This window comes from Vipera berus (assembly GCF_964194415.1).
Source record: "Vipera berus genome assembly, chromosome: 1".
Lineage (NCBI taxonomy): Eukaryota > Metazoa > Chordata > Lepidosauria > Squamata > Viperidae > Vipera > Vipera berus.
The window spans coordinates 284,095,296-284,117,706 of record NC_138202.1 but is presented as its reverse complement, the minus strand read 5'-3'; the positions used below and the strand labels follow the sequence as shown (position 1 = coordinate 284,117,706).

Genomic DNA, 22,411 nt, shown 5'->3' with positions numbered 1-22,411 from the left:
TGTAAGTTGCCAAGAGATGGATCATAGCAATGTGACTGTGGGGAGCACTGTGATGATAGCAAGTGAGAGGACCAGTTGCAAATAACTTTTTTTCAGTGCCATTGTAACATGAATGGTTGCTAAATGAATGGTGGTTAAGTTTCCATTGACTTTTGTTGGTGAACAAAACAGACATCTGTAAATTCTAGGCTTCATACCTAGAAAAAAACCCCTGCTCCCATTGCATATCTTTGCAAAATAACATCAGTTTTACTTTGTCCACTGCTGCCCCCACCCCCACCCCCTCAGTCCATCATAACATATGTGTGTCCTACCCTGGAGAGTGAAAATTAACTTCCCTAAGTTAAACCCCCAGGGGTGTATACGTATATTTTTCTTTATAAAAGTTTGCTTCTCAAGTCCTCCTGTATGAAATGTGGTCTGTGGAAAAAAGAAAAGCATCATATTAGGTACTGATTTTATTTGATCTTCCTAGTTGCCATTTGATATTTGTCCTCATTTCCCCACAGATACCCTTATTGTCTCTATATGAATTTATGAGTATGCACAGGGGAACATCAATATTTCTATAAAAATACCTTGGATTGTATCCAGGAGTGTAATGGTAAATACTCTTGGTGCCTCAGAACATTCTGCAGTTTCAGAGAGAGGAGAGGAAAAAAAATAGTGCAACATCCTGTTTTTCCAACTGTACAATAGTATAGCTGATTGATATATTTTGCTTTGTGATTTCCTAAGAATGTATGATCATTTTGAAATGTATTTATTTTCATTAGGACACGATGGTGCTATTACCTCAGTTGGTTGGAGCCATGACAACAATTGGCTTGTTTCATCTTCCGAAGACAGAACATTAAAGATCTGGTCAGTCAGCAGTGCAGAACCCGCTTTATGTCTGGTAAGCTTTTTAAGTGAAATAGATTTGGAATACTCTGTATTCCATTTGACCACCAAAAACATACTAATTTCATATATTTGAAATATGTTGCACATTAATAACTTAATAACAAAGGTTTTTTTTAAAAAAAATATCAATGGTATTTCACATTTTAGTTATCATGCTCACAATACCAATTTGTCTTCCTTGCAGTTCTTGGCCAACTTAGGGCCACTCTAATATTTCCTGATTTTTAGAATAGATATAAATCATGCATCTCTCACTGGGACCACCAGAAACATGATTCCTGATAATCTTTCTAAGGTTCAAAGGAGATTTTTTCCCCCAAATTTATTTTGGTCAAGGTCAAGGCATTGTAACAATGGAAGTGTTTCTCCAAAGGGGCACTCAGCAGAAGACTGGATGCTTATCTATTGCTATTGAGAAGTATAGATATTGATAAGTGTTTCTCATCCTGTTCGCATAGTTCCAGAAGCATATACTGTATTTGCTGACTGTATTTCCATGAATGCCAATATAGCAGCTTTTTTGCCAACCCGTGGTGCTACCAAATATGAAATTGCTCCAAGATTGGTATCTTCTGCAGAGGCTCTTTTCATAGATGGCTTATCATCATCCTGTCTCAACTAACAAAGAAGCAAAGCCTGACATTAGGGAAATGTTTCTTCCTTACTATCATTTCCAACTTCTTGGCCTAGCAGCCACACTACAAGTAGTCCTTGACTTATGACCACAATTGTGTTAGAATCTCAGTTGTTTTATTTATTTATTTTTTTTAATTCCATTTATATCCCGCCCTTCTCCGAAGACTCAGGGCGGCTTACAAGCTTAGCAGTAGCCTTCATTCTATGTATATGCCTGCTTATTAGGGCTTTCATACACCCCCCAAGCGGCATTATTACAAAGTCAGCTTAATTGCCCCCAACAATCTGGGTCCTCATTTTACCTACCTCCGAAGGATGGAAGGCTGAGTCAACCTTGAGCCTGGTGGGACGCGAACCTGCACTAATTGCAGGCAGCTGGTGTTACTTAAGGAGGCATTAGCCCACTGCTCCACCAAGGAGTTGTTGAGCAAAGCGATCATTAAGCAAGACATGACTGCACTCCTGGCACTACTGGTTGCATTCATTAAGCAATCTCCCTGGTCATTAAGCAAACAGAGCGAAAGAGATGCCTGCTGGACTATTTTACCTCCATATGAAGCTGAAATCCTTTGGGTAGGCAGCTGAGAACTAAAAATTTCAGCTATGCAAAGTGCTGAAATCCTCCTGGCAGGCAGCCCTTTTGCACTTCAATACTTCTTGTAAACTTGGAAAAGATTTCACTGCTCTCTATGAACAGAATAGAAATTCTGTGGCAGCTGCAAGAACAGAGGTGAAATTTTCAGGATTTCAGCTCCATTCCCACAGCCTGCCAAACAGTTTCCCCCCCCCCCCATGCAAGTCTGCAGACTTGTCCAGCTAATTGGAATAGGGTGGAACAGGGTTTTCGTTCATGTTGTACCCATCAGTTCATTGTATTTGGGATTTTGGAGTTCTTTCGGATTATAGGTCTGAGGTCATATAAAATCAGAAAATGCCTAAATCCTATAAATAAATGCCTTCCCTTCAAACGAATCTTGGCACTATTTTGGGTTATAATGAGTCTTTATCATCATAAATATATGTTCATGTTCTTATAAGTTCAGATTTTAAGTTGGAGGAAGTCATAGTTAAATTTTGGAAGGAGGAACTCGCCAGTCAATGCTGAAAATATTTTTTTTGTCATTTTTATTCATGTGGTCATTCTGTATTTATACTATTAAAAGAAAATCAGAATAACAACCATCTAATGTGGACATGGAAACAATGCAGATTTCCTAAGTCTTATACTAAAAAATTAATATAACATTCTTTCCTCTGTTTGGTTTGTTTACTCAACATTTTCAGTGGAACTTTTTATTTACTAATTTCTGTTTCTCTGTCTCCTTAAATTACTAATTCCAAGGCAAAAGCAAGTAACAAAGAAACAAAAAGAGAAAAAATATTTCTTGGTGGGAGTAAAAATACGTGAACAAATTCTTCTATCCCTCATCATGAGTTGAACTGATTGTGGCGGGATATAAATGCAGTAAATTTTAAATAAACCAGAAAACAAGCCAATAAATATAATTGTTGGTGTATTGGTTAAATCTATTGGGAGTTGGAATTTCATAATATTGATAAATGTTGCTTTAAACTGCATTGAAGAACAATGTAAGATAAATTAAGATTGGTAATTAAAAAAATATTTCAGTTTGAAAAATAAACTAGATGACAATGGTCTATAAATGAACTACCTGTGTTTTCTAAATGAGAATTACAGGATAAACGATATTTATTTTGTACTTTTAATTTCAGGGAAAGGATATATTTCACAAATCTGTCCGATCAGCCCAGTTTTATTATATAGATACATTCATATTATTGTCCTGTGGAGCAGAATTTTGTTTATTAAGATACTATCTTGACACCAGCAAAGATGAGATAAAACGGTATGTATTTAAAATAGCATTAGCAGAAAATTTAATACTGTGCTAATAATATTTTGTTGACATGTACAAGTCCATTCAGTAGTTCTTTAAACAGTATAGAAACACCACCGTTAGTACAAAAAAATAGTAAAATATGAGATTTCTAGGGCACTAGCTTTCAGAAACAGAAACATTGGTGTATATATCTTGATTTGTTATAGCTGTTAAGGTTGTACTTATTAAGTATTTATTATATATGCTGCAAAATATGTAGATATTACCTTGTATAACAAATGAAAATCTTGCCATAAATAAAAACAATTATTGGAACGAAATGTGTCCCAAGAGGGAAGATTGAGTCTGATCAGAATTAGGGTTTTTTGGGGGGCATTATATCAAATTTAATTTTAAAACTTTTGTGGAATTATTATTGCTTTTCTCTTTTTCTTTTCCAATATATTATTTCTAGTTATGAGTTATGTAATATTAGCACACTGCAGAAGGATGCATAACATTGCTGCAGTTTGATAGAGTAATCAGTCAAAGGTACTATTTTTTAAGTAAATACTCATTCTTAACAATAAAAAAAGAACACTTTTAAGGCTGAGCGCCCCATCACTGGAGATCTTTAAGAAGAGACTGGACAATCACCTATCTCCTGCTTGAGCAAGGGGCTAGACTAGAAGACCTCCAAGGTCCCTTCCAGCTCTATTCTATACTAAATATCAGAAAATAAAATAAAATAAAATAAAACTGGCTTGTCTTCTGGATAAAAATATGCTATTTCAAAATAGCTTTAGAAATCAGTGCAATATATATATATACTTATGTAAGCATTACTAAAGGGTATTCATCAATAAATGAAAAGAACTCCAGTAAAGGTAATTCTTTATTGTTTTAACTGAAAAAGAGAAGAATCAGTAATGAAAGAAAATGGGAATGATTTATTTTATAAAGTAAGCCATTTCCCATTTGACAGATGAAATTATAGTGTAGGGAAAACTAAGAAAGGAGATATTCCATGACATTATTAGTCATTTATGTAACACCAATTTATCTCATTTCTTCCATGTATGTATCACTGTGTTATTTCTGTCATTTCTTTTATCTGGTGAGTCAGATTTGGTAAAAAGCTGAAATGGAAAAAAAAATTGTGGAACATCGTCAGAAACATGAGTAATGTCTTAAATCTCTTATATTAAAGTTCAACTTTATGGGTTGAAGGGTTCTTGGTGCTCTCTGAGCTTGCTTGTTTTCTTGCAGACATTTCATTACCAAAACTAGGTAACAGAGTGCTTTAAGGGATAGTTTGAATTGTGATGGCTCATTCACACCATCATAGTTTCTGTATTCTTCAGATACTAGACATACACACTTATGTGTGGGCCAAATAGCATTGGACTGAATTTCATAGTTTTACAATTGATTTCCCCCGCCCCTATAAATTAGGATTTGAGTGAGCAAGTTCTATAGCATGAAAACAGAGGAATTTGAACTTGTTATGTCTTGCTGGGTTCCTTAGAATAGAATAGAGCTGGAAGGGACCTTGGAGGTCTTCTAGTCCAGCCCACCGCTCAAGCAGGAGAACCTATGCCATTTCAGAAAAGTGACTGTCCAGTCTCTTCTTAAAAACCTCCAGGGATGGAGCGCCCACGATTTCTGAAAGCAAACTGTTCCACTGGTTAATTGTCCTCACTGTTAGGAAGTTTCTCCTTAATTCCAGGTTTCTTCTCTCTTTGGTCAGTTTCCAACCATTATTTCTGATCCAGACCTAGCAATCTAGACCTACGATTTGCATTACAGAATAAAATCAAAATAAATAGGAGCTTTCTTGCATTGCGGATTCCGTAAAACAGATTCCTGATTCAGGGATCACTGATTTAAAAAGAGTTAAAATTCCCTCCTTCTGTTTTCCCCTCTCTGCCAGGTTCAGGAGGCTTATGCAGGTAATTCATTGGAGGAAAAACCCACCCATTCTTTTTGGCAACCCTGTTGCTATTAAATACACACACACACACACACACACACACACACACACACACACACGCTGCCTTAAAAGCAAACTCTAGGGAAAAATCATGACAATCCCATTGCATAAGCTGAGAGTCACTCACATCGTGTTGGATAGGACCCAGCATATAATACGAGTGGAACAGAAGAACTTGACATTTTAACTATCAAGCTAAGCTTGCATATATTGTACAGGATCAGCTGAAATTCTTTGTCATTCTTTGTTCCAGTATAAGTCTAGGAAAACAATATTTTCCACTGTGCAGGGAAGGACCTTTAACTTTTGCTGTTGGAATACATGCATCATTCTTAAGTTTTGCAGAGTTTTGTATTATTTTTGTAGATTAAAGGAAAACTTAATATAGTACCTGATGTGTGTTAATGAAAATATGGAAAACAAAGATCTGCAGTTCTTTTTAATAATAACAAAGTATATGTTAGGAACATCTTTTTTTTGACAAAATATTCGGATCCTATATTTTTCCAAAGTAGAAAAGGCAAGAATAAAAAAGATGCTAAAACTAAGGCTTTGAAATATGGGTTGGAATAAATATGGATTCTCTTTTTTTTTTGCTTCATGAATCTAGAGGATACATGTTTATCTGATTTATATCTGCAGATATAGAACAAAGAGTGTTTGCAAATCAATACAGAAATTTCCAATGTCGTCTACGGTGGAAATTACCAGTCTTGCAGCAGTGAATGACTTCTATTCCTGTATCCTCTGTCATCATTATTGGTGTTGTTTTGCAAAAGGCATTAGTTCTTTCATTATAATTGTTTATTGTAATACAGGTAGTCCTCAACTTACAACCACAAATAAGACCAAAATTTCTGTTAAGCTAAGTGAGACAGTTGTTAAGTGGATTCCCCCCATTTTACGACCTCCCTTGCCACAGTTGCTCAGTGAATGACTGCAGTTGTTTAGTTTAGTTTAGTTTATTAATATTTCTATACCGCCCTTCTCCCGAAGGACTCAGGGCGGTGAACAGGGCAAGAATAAAATGCGAGGTTACAAATATTAAAAGAAGATTAAATAATTGCCCATTAAAAAACAATTAATACAATACATTTATAAAAACCCCAAAAATACAGCAATAAAAACCCCACCAATCCCCCATCAGGCCAGGCCGGCTTGTTCGAATAAGAATGTCTTTAGATCGCGACGAAAGGAGCGAAGATCGGGCGCCATCCGGAGCTCAACCGGTAACTGATTCCATAGCTCTGGGGCGCCCACAGAGAAGGATCTCCCCCTGGGGGCCACCAATCGACATTCTCTGATCGGTGGCACCCTGAGGAGTCCCTCTCTGTGGGAACGCACAGGGCGCAGGGAGGTTGATGCCGGCAGCAGGTGTTCCCTGAGGTACTCCGGACCCCTGCCATGTAGGGCTTTAAACACCATTACTAGTACCTTGAATCTCACCCGGAAGACAACTGGTAACCAATGCAGCTCACGGAGAAGAGGTGTAACATGGGAGTATCGGGAGACTCCCAACACAACTCTCGCGGCTGCATTCTGTACCAGTTGGAGCCTCCGGGTGGTCCTCAAGGGCAGCCCCATGTAGAGAGCGTTGCAGTAGTCCAGACGAGAGGTCACGAGCGCGTGAGTGACCGTGCATAAGTCATCCCGGCCTAGATAGGGCCGCAACTGGCGCACCAGGCGAACCTGGGCGAAAGCCCCCCTAGTCACAGCCACTATGTGATCTTCCAAGGTAAGCCGTGAATCTAGGAGGACTCCCAAGTTGCGAGCCCTATCTACGGGGGGTAATAGTTCACCCCCCATGGAAAGAGATGGAATATCCAAATTGGCCCGGGATGAAGGTATGCAAAGCCACTCAGTCTTGTCGGGGTTGAGTTGAAGTCTGTTCCTCCCCATCCAGACCCGAACCGCCTCCAGGCAACGGGACATCACTAGTTGTGAAGCTAGTAAGACGGTTGTTAAGTGAATCTGGCCTCCCCATTGACTTTGCTTGCCAGAAGGTCGCAAAAGTGGATCACTTGACCCCAGGACCATCATAAATAGGAGTAAGTTGCCAAGTGTCTGAATTTTGATCGCATGATCTTGGAGATGCCGCAGTGGTCATAAGTGTGAAAAATGGTCATAACTCACTTTTTTCAGCACCATTGTAACTTGGAACAGTCACTAAATATTTATTTTATTTTATTTTTTTATTTTAATTCCATTTATATCCCGCCCTTCTCCGAAGACTCAGGGCGGCTTACAAGCTTTAGCCTTCATTCTATGTATATGCCTGCTTATTAGGGCTTTCACACACACACACACCCAAGCGGCATTTTTACAAAGTCAGCTTATTGCCCCCAACAATCTGGGTCCTCATTTTACCTACCTCGGAAGGATGGAAGGCTGAGTCAACCTTGAGCCTGGTGGGATGCGAACCTGCACTAATTGCAGGCAGCTGGTGTTACTTAAGGAGGCATTAGCCCACTGCTCCACCAAGGCTAAATGAACTGTTGTAAATCGACTACCTGTAATGAGCAAAAATAAATTTAAAAAGATAACAAAATATATTATGAGGTTTCATATTCTGGTAACTAATGTCATGCCTTAGTGACTGGAACCTGGGATCATGTGCAATCATGTACTTGTATGGTGCTGACTGTGGAACTCCATATCACCATCTCTTATTTCCCTTTCTGTTAAAGTTTGATATTCCTATTCTAACTTATTTAAATGCAGTACATATTTTTCCTGACAAATGAAAGCCTGGATATACTGCCTGCCATACATGTAACATATAATTTATCTAACAGAACTTTAACTTACAGAAACTGCAGATATTGTATTGGCAGCTGGGAGTAACAGAGCACTAGAAATATTTGACCTCAACGTGGGCTGTAGTGCAGCACTGATAAGAGATGCTCACTCTAGATCAGTTCACCAGATTTGCCAAAATAAGGTAGGCACGATCTCTGTTTATATTTCCAATATTTTCCAAACTGCAAATGAATAGAATAAGTGCACATAAGAATAAACTAATGATTGAATCATTTCAAACTTTGCAAAGGTTCAGTTGATTTATATTTTGAATGCCTTTGTCTTGGTTGGGAAAACGTCTGTATGTATGTATTTATATTTATATATACACACACACACATTAAAACAAATAAATTAAAACCAAATATTAAAATCGAATAAAATGTGCAGAAGATGGGGACAATGTGGAGGAAGTTGAGATCTGTTGTTACTTGATCAGCCACTTCCACTGCGCTGGATATACTGATTGTTCATTGAAATTATTGTCCTATTCTCCCTCCCTATTTTTCTCCCTTTCTTTTGTAAATGCATGTTTGTCTTGTGCTTTTGGAAATTATAGCGTCTCTGGAGTTTTTCAATATGCTTATTGGGGCTGTTTGGTTACATGGAACGTAGATAAGCATTCAGTATTATTGTCTAAGGTACAGTCTGCATATTGCAATCCTTCCAAATGCTGTTCAGTGTTGCTCAACTCAGTCGTTTGACATGTGTTTTGTCTTCATGAATACTGCAAAACAAATGATGTACACAATATTGTGGTATGTTTGACACATGCATTTTGTTTTAAAAAAATTGTTTTGGAACATTATGAATTAAATCAGGAAAGTTTTAATAGATGCAGAATTTTTTATCCAGAGGTTTTGTTGCTTCATGCTGAGGTACCATAAGTTTGTGGATCATTATTTTTCATGAAAATACACCCATGAATTGCAAAACTATTGCGTGCTGTTCTATTAGCATACAATGGATTTTAGAAAGAAGCTCTGTTGCACAGATGTAACTAGCAAACTGCAGATACACCAGTGAGTTCCACCGTCTGCCTTTAGTTTTCTGGAATATTAGATACATTATTTTATGCTCTATTGGTAAATGTATTGCTTTAGTATGTTTCTTACAATTAATTTGCTCACTGATTTGCACCCCAGTCTTCAACACTATTGGTAGCAGTGTCAGGACCATAATAGGTCATTTATCTGTCATGTAAAGGGAAGTAAGTCTAAACAATACTTTCAATACCTCCTTCCTATGTGTTAATTTATTCCATGTTACTACAATGCATGTTTAGATAGTATGACATTGTGCATAAAGTATGATTGGCAAGATGTGTAATAGAACCACTGATATCCCTTCTGGCAAAACTTTATTAGGAGACATTCATTTTTATAGAATTGGACTGAATTGTTTTTCTTAAGTGTTCCATCCCATGAATAATGTTTTACTTAAGGGAACTTTAGTATCCTGCACAGTTTTATGTTCAGTAAATATATGCTTCCTTTTTGATATGTGCATATACATTTTAACCACTATTCCAGACTATTTACTGTCATGAAAAGTTTCCTGCTGTCAATTAGTACATTGTAAATATATACACACATATTCCTTAGGCTTGATGACCATCATGTTTATATACCCATAGTAACATTTTATATATTTATGGAGTCACACTAACTATGATCAATACTTAAATAGTGGAATGGTGTTGAGTTGCAGTAAGTACATGGGTCAATAAACATTGGATCAGCTTTAGGCCCATTGGCATTTATGCAAAAGAGTATCTTTAAAATCTTAGTTATAGTTTCAGGATTCTGGGGATCTCTGGGAGATAAGGAAACCTAAAAGTAATGATTTTCATGATTTAACATCAAGTCATGATTTGTAACTTCACAATATAAATCTGAAATTGTGCCCTAATCTGCCACTTTACAAACTAGATTACAAGAGATTACTAAACAAGCTTGGAAGATAAGGACTTATACATCACTGATACTGTTCCCATTCATACGATTTGTACTCCATGTACTCCAGAAAAGTGCTAACTTAAGTACTTTTGAAGCTGAGTGGTAAATAAAGAAAAACAAAAGTAATATGACTTCTTAAATATGTTAGCAAAACATGTGGCTTGATATATATTGTCTGAATTAGCCTTTGATTGTTGAGAGCTTAGGTTACAATGTTTGCAAGTACCGTATTTTCTGGTGTATAAGACGACTTTTTAACCCATGAAAATCATCTCAAAAGTTGGGGGGTCGTCTTATACGCCCAGTCGTCTTATACGCTGGAAAATCAGCGAGCCTGGGAAGGCACGCCCTCCCCTCTCACTGTGGAGGAAGCAGGGCAGGCTGGCGTCTGGCGGGAGCCGGCAGGGCAGTCCTGCGCACGCGTGCGCTCCCCAACTGTTAAGGAGCACTCCTTAGCAGCTGGGGAGCGCGCACGTGCGCAGGACTGCCCTGCCGGCTCCCGTCCGACGCTCTTCCCTCATGAGGTAGCATCGCTCCCCGGCTCCTAAGGAGTCCTCGGGGATGCTGCCTCAAGAGGGAAGAGTGTCGGGTCCTGCCGGCTCCCTCCTGGCGCTCTTCCCTCTTGAGGCAGCATCGCTCCCCGGCTCCTAAGGAGTCCTCGGGGATGCTGCCTCAAGAGGGAAGAGCATCGGGTCCTGCCGGCTCCCGCCCGACGCTCTTCCCTCTTGAGGCAGCATCGCTCCCCGGCTCCTAAGGAGTCCTCGGGGATGCTGCCTCAAGAGGGAAGAGCATCGAGTCCTGCCGGCTCCCGCACGACGCTCTTCCCTCTTGAGGCAGCATCCCCGAGGACTCCTTAGGAGCCGGGGAGCGATGCTGCCTCGAGGGAAGAGCATTGGGCGGGAGCCGGCAGGGCAGTCCTGCACACGCGCGCACTCCCCAGCTGCTAAGGAGTGCTCCTTAACAGTTGGGGAGCGCACGCGTGCGCAGGACTGCCCTGCCGGCTCCCGCCAGACGCCAGCCTGCCCTGCTTCCTCCATAGTGAGAGGGAAGGGCGTGCCTTCCCGGGCTCGCTGATTTTCCGGCGTATAAGACGAAAAATCTTGAAAACCATCTCAAAAATTGGGGGGTCATCTTATACGCCCAGTCGTCTTATACGCCAGAAAATACGGTACCTTTTTTACCGTGATCTAATAAAAAACCTCTAATCCTTGTGTAATTTAGTCATCAATTATTAATTCAAAAATCTGGGGTAGTATGGTTCACTTTAGATCAGGGGTGTCAAAAGGCCAGCCTGCAGGCCGGTTGCATCATGTGGAGGCCGCGCCCACCCCAGCTCCTGTAATGCAAAAAACGTCATGATACGTCATGACATGTCATGTGATACAGCGAGTTTGACACCCATGCTTTAAATGTTTTTCTAGAATTCCTTGAGAGCTTCATCTATATAGAATGTGTAGGTCTGCTATCTGATATTGGTGGTATATCAATGTTCCAGAATGTTTTGTAGACAAAGTCTTAAGCTATATGGATCTTGTCATTTTAGACACTATGGTTTTCCTTATTCTTCATATCAATCTTTAAAATTAGCTGAGCATACCTATACTATACATGTACTACATTTCCTGTACTATCTTTGCTCCAGATTTTGTCAGTGGCTCTTCTTTAAGTGATAAAATTGTATATTTCTCCCTATGGATTTTAATTGTGATTATTTGGACGGACTTTACATGCAGTTATTTAAAAAGGTGTTCTAAACTAGGACTTCTTTTTATTAGCTATAGTACTCTGCAAACTAGACTACAGTTAATTTATTTAATTCAATTTCTGTAATGGAAATAAATACATGGTACTGACTCAACTTGATTCAATTTGCAAAAAACTCTTACATCAGAAAGACATTGAGTAGGAAATAGCATGATATGGATTAATTGTACTTGTCTAAGTAAGCCACAGGATGTGGAAGAGTGATTTGTTTTAGAAGGTGGAACAGACTTCTGTATTAACTTAAAAAAAGAAGCCTTAGGTGCCTATATCATGAACTAAACTTTGGAGTAGAAGTTGTATGGGTGAAATTTTGTACTTGGTTGCTTATCAACCAAATCTTTTAATTTTAGGTTAAAGACATTAACACTGAGTTGCTTTGGTGTTATGTGCCAATACTTTAAGGAATATAGGCGCACTGGGATATAATCTGACTTATTCCTACTATGCTGTTATCCTCATTAGTCAGGCTACAGACAGCCATCCATCTTGAATGTCTTTCCTGTTGTAGCATTGAAACAGTTCCTTAAAATGACTTTAGCATAGTTTTTTTATGTTGTTTTATGAGACTGGTCTGTTACAACATTTAACTATACTAAACTCTACAAGTATCATTTGTTATACGTTGGCCCTTTTCTCTGTTTTATTTCTCAATGTCAGCAGAATGATTTCAAGTTAGTTAAGCAGAGCTCACTTTGAAATTTGTGGACGTACAGCCACATGGGGAATGAAATTAGTCTTATTTTCATGAAAAATGGAAGATTACAATCCTAAATCAACCTTTTCAACATATATTCAACTTTTATAGTGAAATGCTGGCAGCAAAACACCATGGCTGTATTAAGCAAATACCTTTGGGAAAGCTTTGGGAAGAAATGCTGTTAGAAGTAGAAAATGAAGGTGCAATCCAGCAGATGCACATTTTATTATATAAGGATATTTGGAATATATATACATTCATATAGGTCTCTCTCTCTCTCTCTCTCTCTCTCTCTCTCTCTCTCTCTCTCTCTCTCTGTGTGTGTGTGTGTGTGTGTGTGTGTGTGTGTGTTTGTGTGTGTTTGTATACAAGATTAACAAATTTTAAGGCTAACAGTTTTATAATTTTATATAATTCCCCTTTATGTTAGTTTATATTTTATTGTTTTTTGTTTAATTTTTCCTCTACCTGGGCTGTGTTGCCATCTATGAGATAAATTGTCACTGACTTGTCTGTTGCTTTTACTTGCTTTTACTTTGTTTTCTTTCCTAGCTTCCTTGTTATTTCTTACACCCAGTAAAGTGTATTAACCTAGTATGAATATTCAGTGATTGGCATTCAATTCAGGGTTAGTGGAAAATTAAGGGCTTTATCTAGCCTTAAAAGCACACAGTCTACTTACATAGCGGCACTTCATATTTCTCTTCTTGGCCATGCTTGCCCCAAATCATGAAGGGTGTTGTAATCTTCTGAAGAAGATTATGATACGGGATTGAATAATCTATCCTCTGGCAGAATAGTATCAGAATAATGCCAGTGGATTTGTATTTAATAAAAATAAGAAATATGCTTTTCTTAGATTCAATTTACATTTGGACTTGACTGAAATACTGCTCTTGCAAACCTCTGGTCTAGAGTGATAGTGTTCAGGAAGCCAGGATTTTCAGAAAGAACCACCATGTAGATTCCTGTGCCTGGCTCTTTGGCTAATAAAGTTAAAAAGGCATCCTATTGTCTACTGGACTACACAATGACCTTTGAATCAGAGCTTTGGATGAAAGACAATGACATTTTTAATACAATCCAGCAAGCCTAAACAGGATTATAAATCCAGTGTTCTCATTTCTTAGCCTAGCATTAGCCACAAGGTACTCTGTGTAAAGTTCCGTAATAAATATAGTTCCAAACTATGTTTCTTGGATGCTTTTTGATCATCCCCAGACCTCAAAAATGTTCCAGTTTCTATTGAATGAAAGTGATTATTGGCAATTTATCTCAGACTTCTGCTGTAATTGTATTGTTTAAAACACGTTTAACATTAATCTCATTTTAACAAGGGATTGGATGCCATGTGCCCTTATATAATCTCACATGATGACCCAGAAATTTGTACACTTTTTTAAAAAAGGGAACCCATTTAAATCTTACCTTCCATGATTTCATGCCAAAAAGTAGAGTCTTGAGATGTCAAACAAATGTCAAAATCTTTTTGACATATTTGTCATTCTCCTACAAGAATTTATAAAATGTTTTATAGATGGCATCTGGATCCCAAGAAGTTGTCTAACATGTATCCTAACTTACAGTCTAAATGTTGGAGATGTGGTAGTTTAGAAGCCACCTATTTTCATATGTGGTGGACTTGTAGAAATATAAAAGCTTTTTGGATTAAAATTTGGTGGAACATTCAAAAGATTTTTAAGAGAAAGATAAAGTTTTCTCCGCAATTGTTTTTATTGGGTATTGTTGTAGATTGCGATGTTAAGGAAACCAATTTGATGTTGAATATGATAGCAGCACAGTTACTGGTGGGACAATATTGGAAGAAGGATAGTTTGCTTACTATAGAAGAATGGGTGTTTAAAGTTTCGAATCTTGCAGAAATGTCTAAGATTTCTGCTTACTTGAAAGATCATTCACAGGAAAGATATATTTCAGTTTGGAGGAGATGGATAGATTATATTCAGAATAAATATGGGACTAAAAAGTTCCATTTAGCTTATGAGTAGATTTTAGAGGGATATTGTTATTGGTACTTTGTATGTAGTTATGTCAAAGGGGAGTTAAAGCACATTATGAATTTGGTTAATTGCATATTATGCATAATTTTTATTTAGAATATGATTATTATAACTATAATCCTGTATTTAGCTCTGGGAAGTGGGGGGGGAGTGGGCGGGTTTGGGGTGGGGGGGATTTGGGGATATATTGTAAAATCTTGTTTTTGTAAAACTCTTTAATAAAAAAAAGAATTTGTGAGATTTCATGAAATCATGGAAATGTCATAAGATTGGGTGTGGTTAGAATGTGGTTATTTGTTGACCTGCTTAATGACAATCACAACCTATGACCATAGTTGCAGGTACATTTATGGTTGTAAGTCCAGAACTATCTGTAATTAAATTTGTGTGTCTGTCTTTCTTTCAAAACAGTAACCTCAACATTCTCCATTTTGGCCTTATTTTAAATGATATGAAAAAAAGTAATGAAATGTTATAAATAAGCAAATAATAACTGTTTACCTCAAAAATAAATAATTATTTTAAATAAATATTAAATGTTATTTTAGATTCAAAATGCCAAATGCTATTGAATGTACAAATGTTGTCTTCCATATTCTGTAACGTCAAAAATTTATCTTCTCTTTACTTGGCTTTCTGAATCCAAGTTGCTTAACAGTATTTGGTCCTGGTTTTTTTTACTACCACTAGATTTTTATAGAATTTTCTGGTCATTTTAATAGAACTTCCTCAAGGAACAGATTTTATATTCAGGTATATTGTAAGTTATATGTTTTCTATCACATACATTTGAAAATAAATACATTTCAAATACTAATATAATTTTCAGTCTATGAGATTATTGTAATCCTTTTGCAGTCAACTTTAATGCTCTGTTGAATATCCACTGACTTAAAATTGGGACATTTTCTAATTATATGTCAACATTTCTGAAAAACTCACTTTGTATAGCTAAAAATAATTTCAGGCACTGAATATTTGGCAAAACATATGAATTATTCAATCCTCCCTACTCTCTGAAGGAAAAAATAAAAAACATTTAATAACATTGATGTTACTTGAAATTATTTATTTTGATTATTTAAATTCATATTCAGAATTAGTAAATATGATTATTTTTAATTTAATTCATTAAAAATTGAGTCCATATGTATTAGAGTTCTTACAGAAGCTTTCAATCAGCTGTCTAATATGAATTCTTTTGCTATTGTTTGGTTGCTGAAATATTGTTTAATTTTGATTGATTAATTATTTTATTAACTGATTATGTGCTGTCAAGATAATGTCTGCTCTTAGATCATGTAGATCATTTTTTTCCATGACAGTCTGCCCTAACCAGGTCTTTCGGGTGTTCCAATGGTTGCTTAATTTTATTTGCTTCAAATATTTATATGATTCCTTTTAATAAGAAATGGATTAGAAAAGCAGTTAATTCCTAATAAAGATTTATCTTAAATGAAAAAAGATTGTAAAACTTAGAAAAAAGTTGATTTTGATTCATCTGCAAAGTACAGTTATCTCCAAAGAAGAGACATAGATTCCAGAATCATAGTTGACTCATCTTGCTGATGAAAACCAGTTTCAATTCTCAAAAGAATGACTGCCAAAAGACCAATTCAAAAGATCTTAAAGATAGTGGTTGATCTAGGAAAAGAATCTGTTTTATAAAGTAATTTCATTTGGCTCAAAAATAGTTTTTTTACTTTCTAGAATTGCACTTTGAGTAAAATAAATAGGAATTCATTGTGCCAAAATGATTTATAAGCGTATTCTAAACCAGGGGTCCCCAACTCCCAGTCCTTGAGCTGGCACCGGTCCATGGCATGCCAGAAACCAGGCCGCACAAACAAGCGAAGCCCTTTCCACAGTATGCAGGCAGCATATGAAACCATACCCCCTCTGGTCCATGGAAAAATCTTTCTCTTTGGAACTGATCCCTGGTGTCCAAAAGGTTGGGGCCGCTGTTCTAAACCATAGTAACAATATAAGCGATTACTGAGCAGAAACAGAGTACTGTGGAAGTTAGATTTAACAATTCTCTGAATGGCTGTATGACACATTGAAGAAAAATCTGATCTTTTGTCAATTTTGGCTTTTATTATTGTATTTATTATTACATGTTCTTCTGTGGAGTTTCAACAGGGGAAATGTTTTCTAAACTATACAAGCTACTGTAATTTTAAACTAATGTTTGTTTTTCTTTCAGGGATCATCTTTTAGCTGTCAACCACATGAAGCTTACAATCTCTTTTTAACAGCAGCCATTGGTGATGGCATCAAACTTTGGGATTTGAGAACATTAAGGTAACAGCCAGTCACTTTGCTGTTTGCCATGTTTCCTGGTAATTCTTTATTATACTATACAAGTGCTTTTTAATTTTTTTTTCTTACAAGAGTTCACAAGGATTGCTTTGAAGTACTTGATATTTGCAAAGTTATGGAACTTCTGCACGATTTGATGAAGTTTGGTTAGCCCAGCTTTGAAACAGCTACTTATAATTCCTCAGAAATAAGGCAACATATAAATATTTCTGAATAAATAAGTTTTTGCCTGTTTAATTTATCCCGAGGCATAATTTATGGTTTCTGTTAGATATCATAATATAGGGAGTACAAAATTGCAAAAATGATTGTGGGATCATATAAAAGTCAAAGTTTTTACTCTGTGGCATTTTGTCTTCCTCAAATGCAGTTGCCCTTTGGAGACACAGCTTCATGAATACAGCATACAAACAACCAATAAAGACTGTGTGGCTATTTAGGCACATGCTGAAAAATAGCCAGTCTACATTTGTCCTTTCATGAGATTAAGCTGGGAAAAACATATGGAGAATATTGCATTGGTTCCTTAGTTTAAACATATTCTCAGCAATAAAATCTAAATATTGATGCTTTAAAACATGTATTAGTCATGTGATGAAATGCCAGTGAGTGGGAAAAACTGTCATAAAAGCTGGGGAAAGGCAAATATAAAAGAAGAAATTTCATCTGGAGGAGAGATTGGGGAACATGGGTATTTTCCATATAACTCAGACAAATGTAAGTACAGGGAAAAACTGATGTACCCTAATTGGCAGAATTCCATGACCACTTTACTTAAGGATTAACAGTTTGTTGCATACAGTCTTGCACTGTATCTGATGAGGTAAACTGCAATCTACAAAAAACATGTGTGATATATTTCTTCCTCTTTGAGACATTACACAATTTTTGTTGATTATACCTGAATATACACGTTTGTGTTATTTATGATATAATGTAAGTAACTATAAATTGTTTCTTCATTCTAGTCTTTGTAGTTATGAATGAAATGGCCTTATGTTACTCCCCCCAAATTTAAGTGACATATTTTTTTAAAAAAATGCAATGAACTTAACAAATTGGAATGTACTTTTTTATCCTTAAAAAGTGTACAATTGTCTGAACTGAAAAACATTTCAGTATAGGGTTACAAACTACAGAAGCAGTACAGAAAAGCACACATGGGAGATCTTTGTAAATCATTAAATGTCCAAGTCAAATGTTTTGGAAAAAAATTAGTCTGGAAGAAGTTGGAGGCAACTATAAAAAACAACAACAGAAGCTTACCTTTGAAATTGGAATTAGCAATTTTTTTGAAACAATAATGGCTCATTATTCCTAGCAAATGTCTAAATATAGTGAAGCGAAATATTTAGGAAAAAAGGTTAACTATATTATATCCTTATGCTTTTTCTATCAATTGGTTTAACTACTATTCATGAATAGTAAAAAGTTAATTTTTTTAACAGGTTACTTACTTGCTGTCTCTTTTTAAAACATTAAGATTCGAGGGGAAATGGTAAAATAGTTAAAATACGATCTGTATAAATAGTTTCTCTATATTGCAATCCTAAATTATATAGTATAATAGGCTGTACTTGTTGGTTACGTCTAGAGCCTTTGATTCCCCCTCCTCCTTTTTCTCCCTTCTATTTATATTTCCTCTAGTTTGTATTCTTCCTATCAGTGCCATTGACTAGTTTAATTTAACATCATGATAGAGTGCTGTGATCTCAGCTGCAGATGACTTTGTGGGGCTGATACCATAGATGGTCTTGTCCATTTTGGCTCTTAATACTAAGGCTAGTAAGACAAATTAGTGGAAATTTTAAAATTTGAGTTCCAAATTCTGTACTGTTCTTTATATAAAAGAAATAGTATTCACCAGCACCTACTCCATTTATGGAAATATACCACAGTCCTTGGATCAGAAGTTCTAGTAGTGAAGCAGTAGAAGTGTTTCAAAATATTTTATCAGAGGCAAGGGGAATTCCTTATGCACAAAAATTGGGAAGCTTTTATGTAAGGAGAGAAATAAGAAGGTAGAAACTGTTGGATCGTGCCAAAATCCTAACCACACATTTGTTTGGCTGACCAGATTCTCCCAGAAATGAGAAAACTTCAGGCTGGAGTAGTTCTCTCTTTTTTTTCATCCATGGTAATCAAATGTATGGTCCCTTGGACCTTCATGCCTAGTTTCGTATCTGCTCTAAAAGCACAATTTTCTCCCAAATTACCAGAATTATATGAAGAAGATAATAGTCTTCAATGTCAATCACTTTTCAGTTAGGATGGTAATGAAAAAGTAACTTTACAGCCAGTCCTCGCATTTATGACCTTCGCAGGTCTATAATCTCAATTTCACTTAATCACCACTTTGCTTATTGGCTGAGTTGCCAGTGTAAGTGGTGGTTGCTAAATAAGGACTACTATACAGTAGAATCAAGCTTATGATCTGAGCATAGCAGTGAGACACCAGTTCTTAGAGTGAACATTCAGAAGATCATGCTGAGAGAAACTTAGGATAATACAGAGGTGCTTCAAGCTGTGCTGGAAAGGGTAATTTTATCTGTGAAAACTCAGAGCCTGTGGGTCTTTTCAGATTCACTGATGAAGCTGGATACCTAGGTTTTTGTGGTGTCCAGAAATGTGTTGGCACAGTTAAGGATGATGACCAATTCTATGCATTCCTGGAGATGTCAGATTTGTCCATGATGACACATGCTATTGTAAAATGCTCTTAGGACTACCATAACATAGTCTGAGAAAAGTACTGAGAAACAGAAAAGAGAAAATGCTGCAGCCAGACTGATGTCTAGAACTGATTAAAAGGAATATGCAATTCCTTTCTTAATACCCTTCTATTGCTGGCAGTCTGTTCCTGGAAAAAGTGTTGGTTATGATTTATATATAACCTGGACCTAATTTATTTGAAAGATCCTATTCTCCCTTATGAGCCAATTCATACTTTTAAAATGGCAAAAGAAGTCATTCTCTCTGTGTTGCCACAGTTAGGGGTACCTTCTGCTGCTACTGGAATTACTTCTAAGTTCACATTTTACAAATGTAAACTTTCTCTAATGAGCCACAGTGAGGACTATTTGTTGATGGAATGATGGGATGCAAGTGTAGTAACTAAGTGGCAATAAATTTTTCAGAAGCTTAATTTTTTGTAAAGAAAAATCAGGCAAATCATTAAAGAGTTTAAAGAAATTATTAGTGAAATAAAATTGCTCATCTATTTCTCAACATATATTGGAGCAACTTGTAATGTAAAGAGCATAGAGACATTGGCAAGCTTTGCTTTAGACACTCCAGATATCAGTTCAAACATTTGCTGCCTATTTCCTGCTTATAGACTTCATGTGAAGAATATTAACATTAATATTACATGCCAATTATTCTAGCCTTTCTTGAAGCAGCTAAAAGTTACATGACAAAGATTTAATTACATATAATACCACCAGTATGATGATTTCTTCTAATCATTTGTAAGAATTTTTGCTTCAACAGTATGTGGCGTTTAAATTGTTGATTGCTCCTAGGTTAAGTCAGAAGGGAGGAAGATACATGTCCTTCATGATCTATGAACATCTTGTTCCATGAATGTTTATCCACAGAGATATATGAGTCTGGATTTCATAATTGTATATTATATTATGCTTCCACTGTAAAAAGTTGACTAATTTGTAAAGGTTTTTATTTGTTTTCCAGCCAAATTTTAAAAGCAGCTTAGATAAACTATTTTTTAACAAATAAGATCTACAAGGCTTGGAATTTATTTTAGGCCTTGGGAACAGATGAAATGGGTTTATATTTCCATAAACCAGGAGCCACCATTCTCATACATAAATCTGAGACCTCCAAGAGTTAACAAATTAACTATTACTACAGTGTGACAAATTCTCATCTATTAACCAAAGAGACAATATGCGAGTGAGGCTTTGCTTTGAGTTCCATCTCTTTCAGAAATAAAACAAAGAAGATATTGTACTCAGTTATGGAATGCCCGACTGTTTAATAGTAGGAATATTTATTTCCTTTGTTTTATCCAGATGATTTGTTGAATATGTTCTGCAGCACATAATAATGCATGTGAATAATGCCTCTGATAATGCCAGTGGAAAGCCCCTTGCACATTTCTTTCGAGATAAACAATTGCTTGTGGAAATAGATGGGAGCAGGGCTTTTCTTAGCTAATCTCAGAAAAGCTAAGCAGGGTAGAAAGTGATTAGCTCTTGGATAGGCAGCCACTAGAAAATCGCAGGACTATTGGGTAGACCAGAAGGACTTGGAAAAAGATAGTGGCAAATGGCTTCCATATTATTGCCAGAAAGACTGTAGTCAAACTGGTCTCAAGGATGTTTCCTGTATTAAATTGTTGTTAAAGACAGTTTTCTAAGTAACAATTTAGCCTGTTGTGTCAGGCTTCAACCAAGAACAATACAACAATCCAGCCAAAGTTCAGTTCTTTATTTGCTTATGCCATATAGACAGAATCTTGGAGACTAAACCTATACTACCCTAACCTATGAATATACCTTGGGAGATTCTAGGGAATGGCTATGTTAAATCTCTTCCTTCCTCCATGATCCAGCTCCAAACTGTGTTGTCTCTTCTCTCTCTCTCTCTCTCTCTCTCTCTCTCTCTCTCTCTCTCTCTCTCTCTCTCTCTCTCTCTCTCTCTCTCTCTCTCACACACACACACACACACACACACACACTTCCTTGGAATGTCTTCCCTCCTTCCTGAGAAACTGCTGCATTACTAAAATCCATCACACCACTTTCCCCTTCATAGACACATTCCATTGCATCATGGCTGCTAATTAATGTTTCTTAAATGTATGTCTTAAAGACATCATGTAGAACAATGTTGAAAAATTTCTGAACCTGTATAAGAAACTAAAAACGATATTGGAAAATAAACTGATGCATGTATTCAACGAAAGTTGCCAAATCCTTACAATCATAGGTTGTCATGTCAATTGCCCATTTTTAGCTAAATTAGGAACAGTGCCCTTATTCTAATTTACATTTCTTGAATGCATTCATGTACATATATGACTAAACATACACATATTCTCTCATGCATCACTGCAGTGTCATGTAAAACCCTTCTTATACACACATACAAAAAAATTAAATATTAGAAAAATATACTAGAACTAAGTAAATCAATACCACAAAATATTTGGAAACATAAGCTGATTATTGAATTTCCCTTCCTAATTACAACAGCTATAATTCCCAGGGAATAGCAAACTGAACATATAGAAATAGTGGAATAGTCCTAATAGTATAAAAAAGTCAACTCTGCATCTAGCACAGCAAGTCATAACTAAATTTGAGCAGATACTATTTCCTTGAGATACTTAACATGAATGTAACTTTTCTGCCTACCGGGTACATATGTCTTCTAATAGTTTTATAGTTTATATATTTGTTATTATGTATATACATACCTTTATAAAATTTAATAAAGTTTTCATTTTA

At 36.4% G+C, this 22,411-nt stretch overlaps 1 protein-coding gene across 1 annotated transcript in view; it reads left to right on the top strand.

Annotated features, from left to right (window-relative positions):
* The window catches only part of WDR27 (WD repeat domain 27), a 65,384-nt gene that overhangs the window by 17,356 nt on the left and 25,617 nt on the right, over positions 1–22,411 (top strand). Inside the window, exons 17-21 of the mRNA XM_081313877.1 lie at positions 777–898; positions 3,277–3,410; positions 6,019–6,116; positions 8,196–8,317; positions 16,822–16,919. Coding sequence (XP_081170003.1) covers positions 777–898; positions 3,277–3,410; positions 6,019–6,116; positions 8,196–8,317; positions 16,822–16,919 — 574 coding nt within the window. The remainder of the gene's footprint in view (positions 1–776; positions 899–3,276; positions 3,411–6,018; positions 6,117–8,195; positions 8,318–16,821; positions 16,920–22,411) is intronic.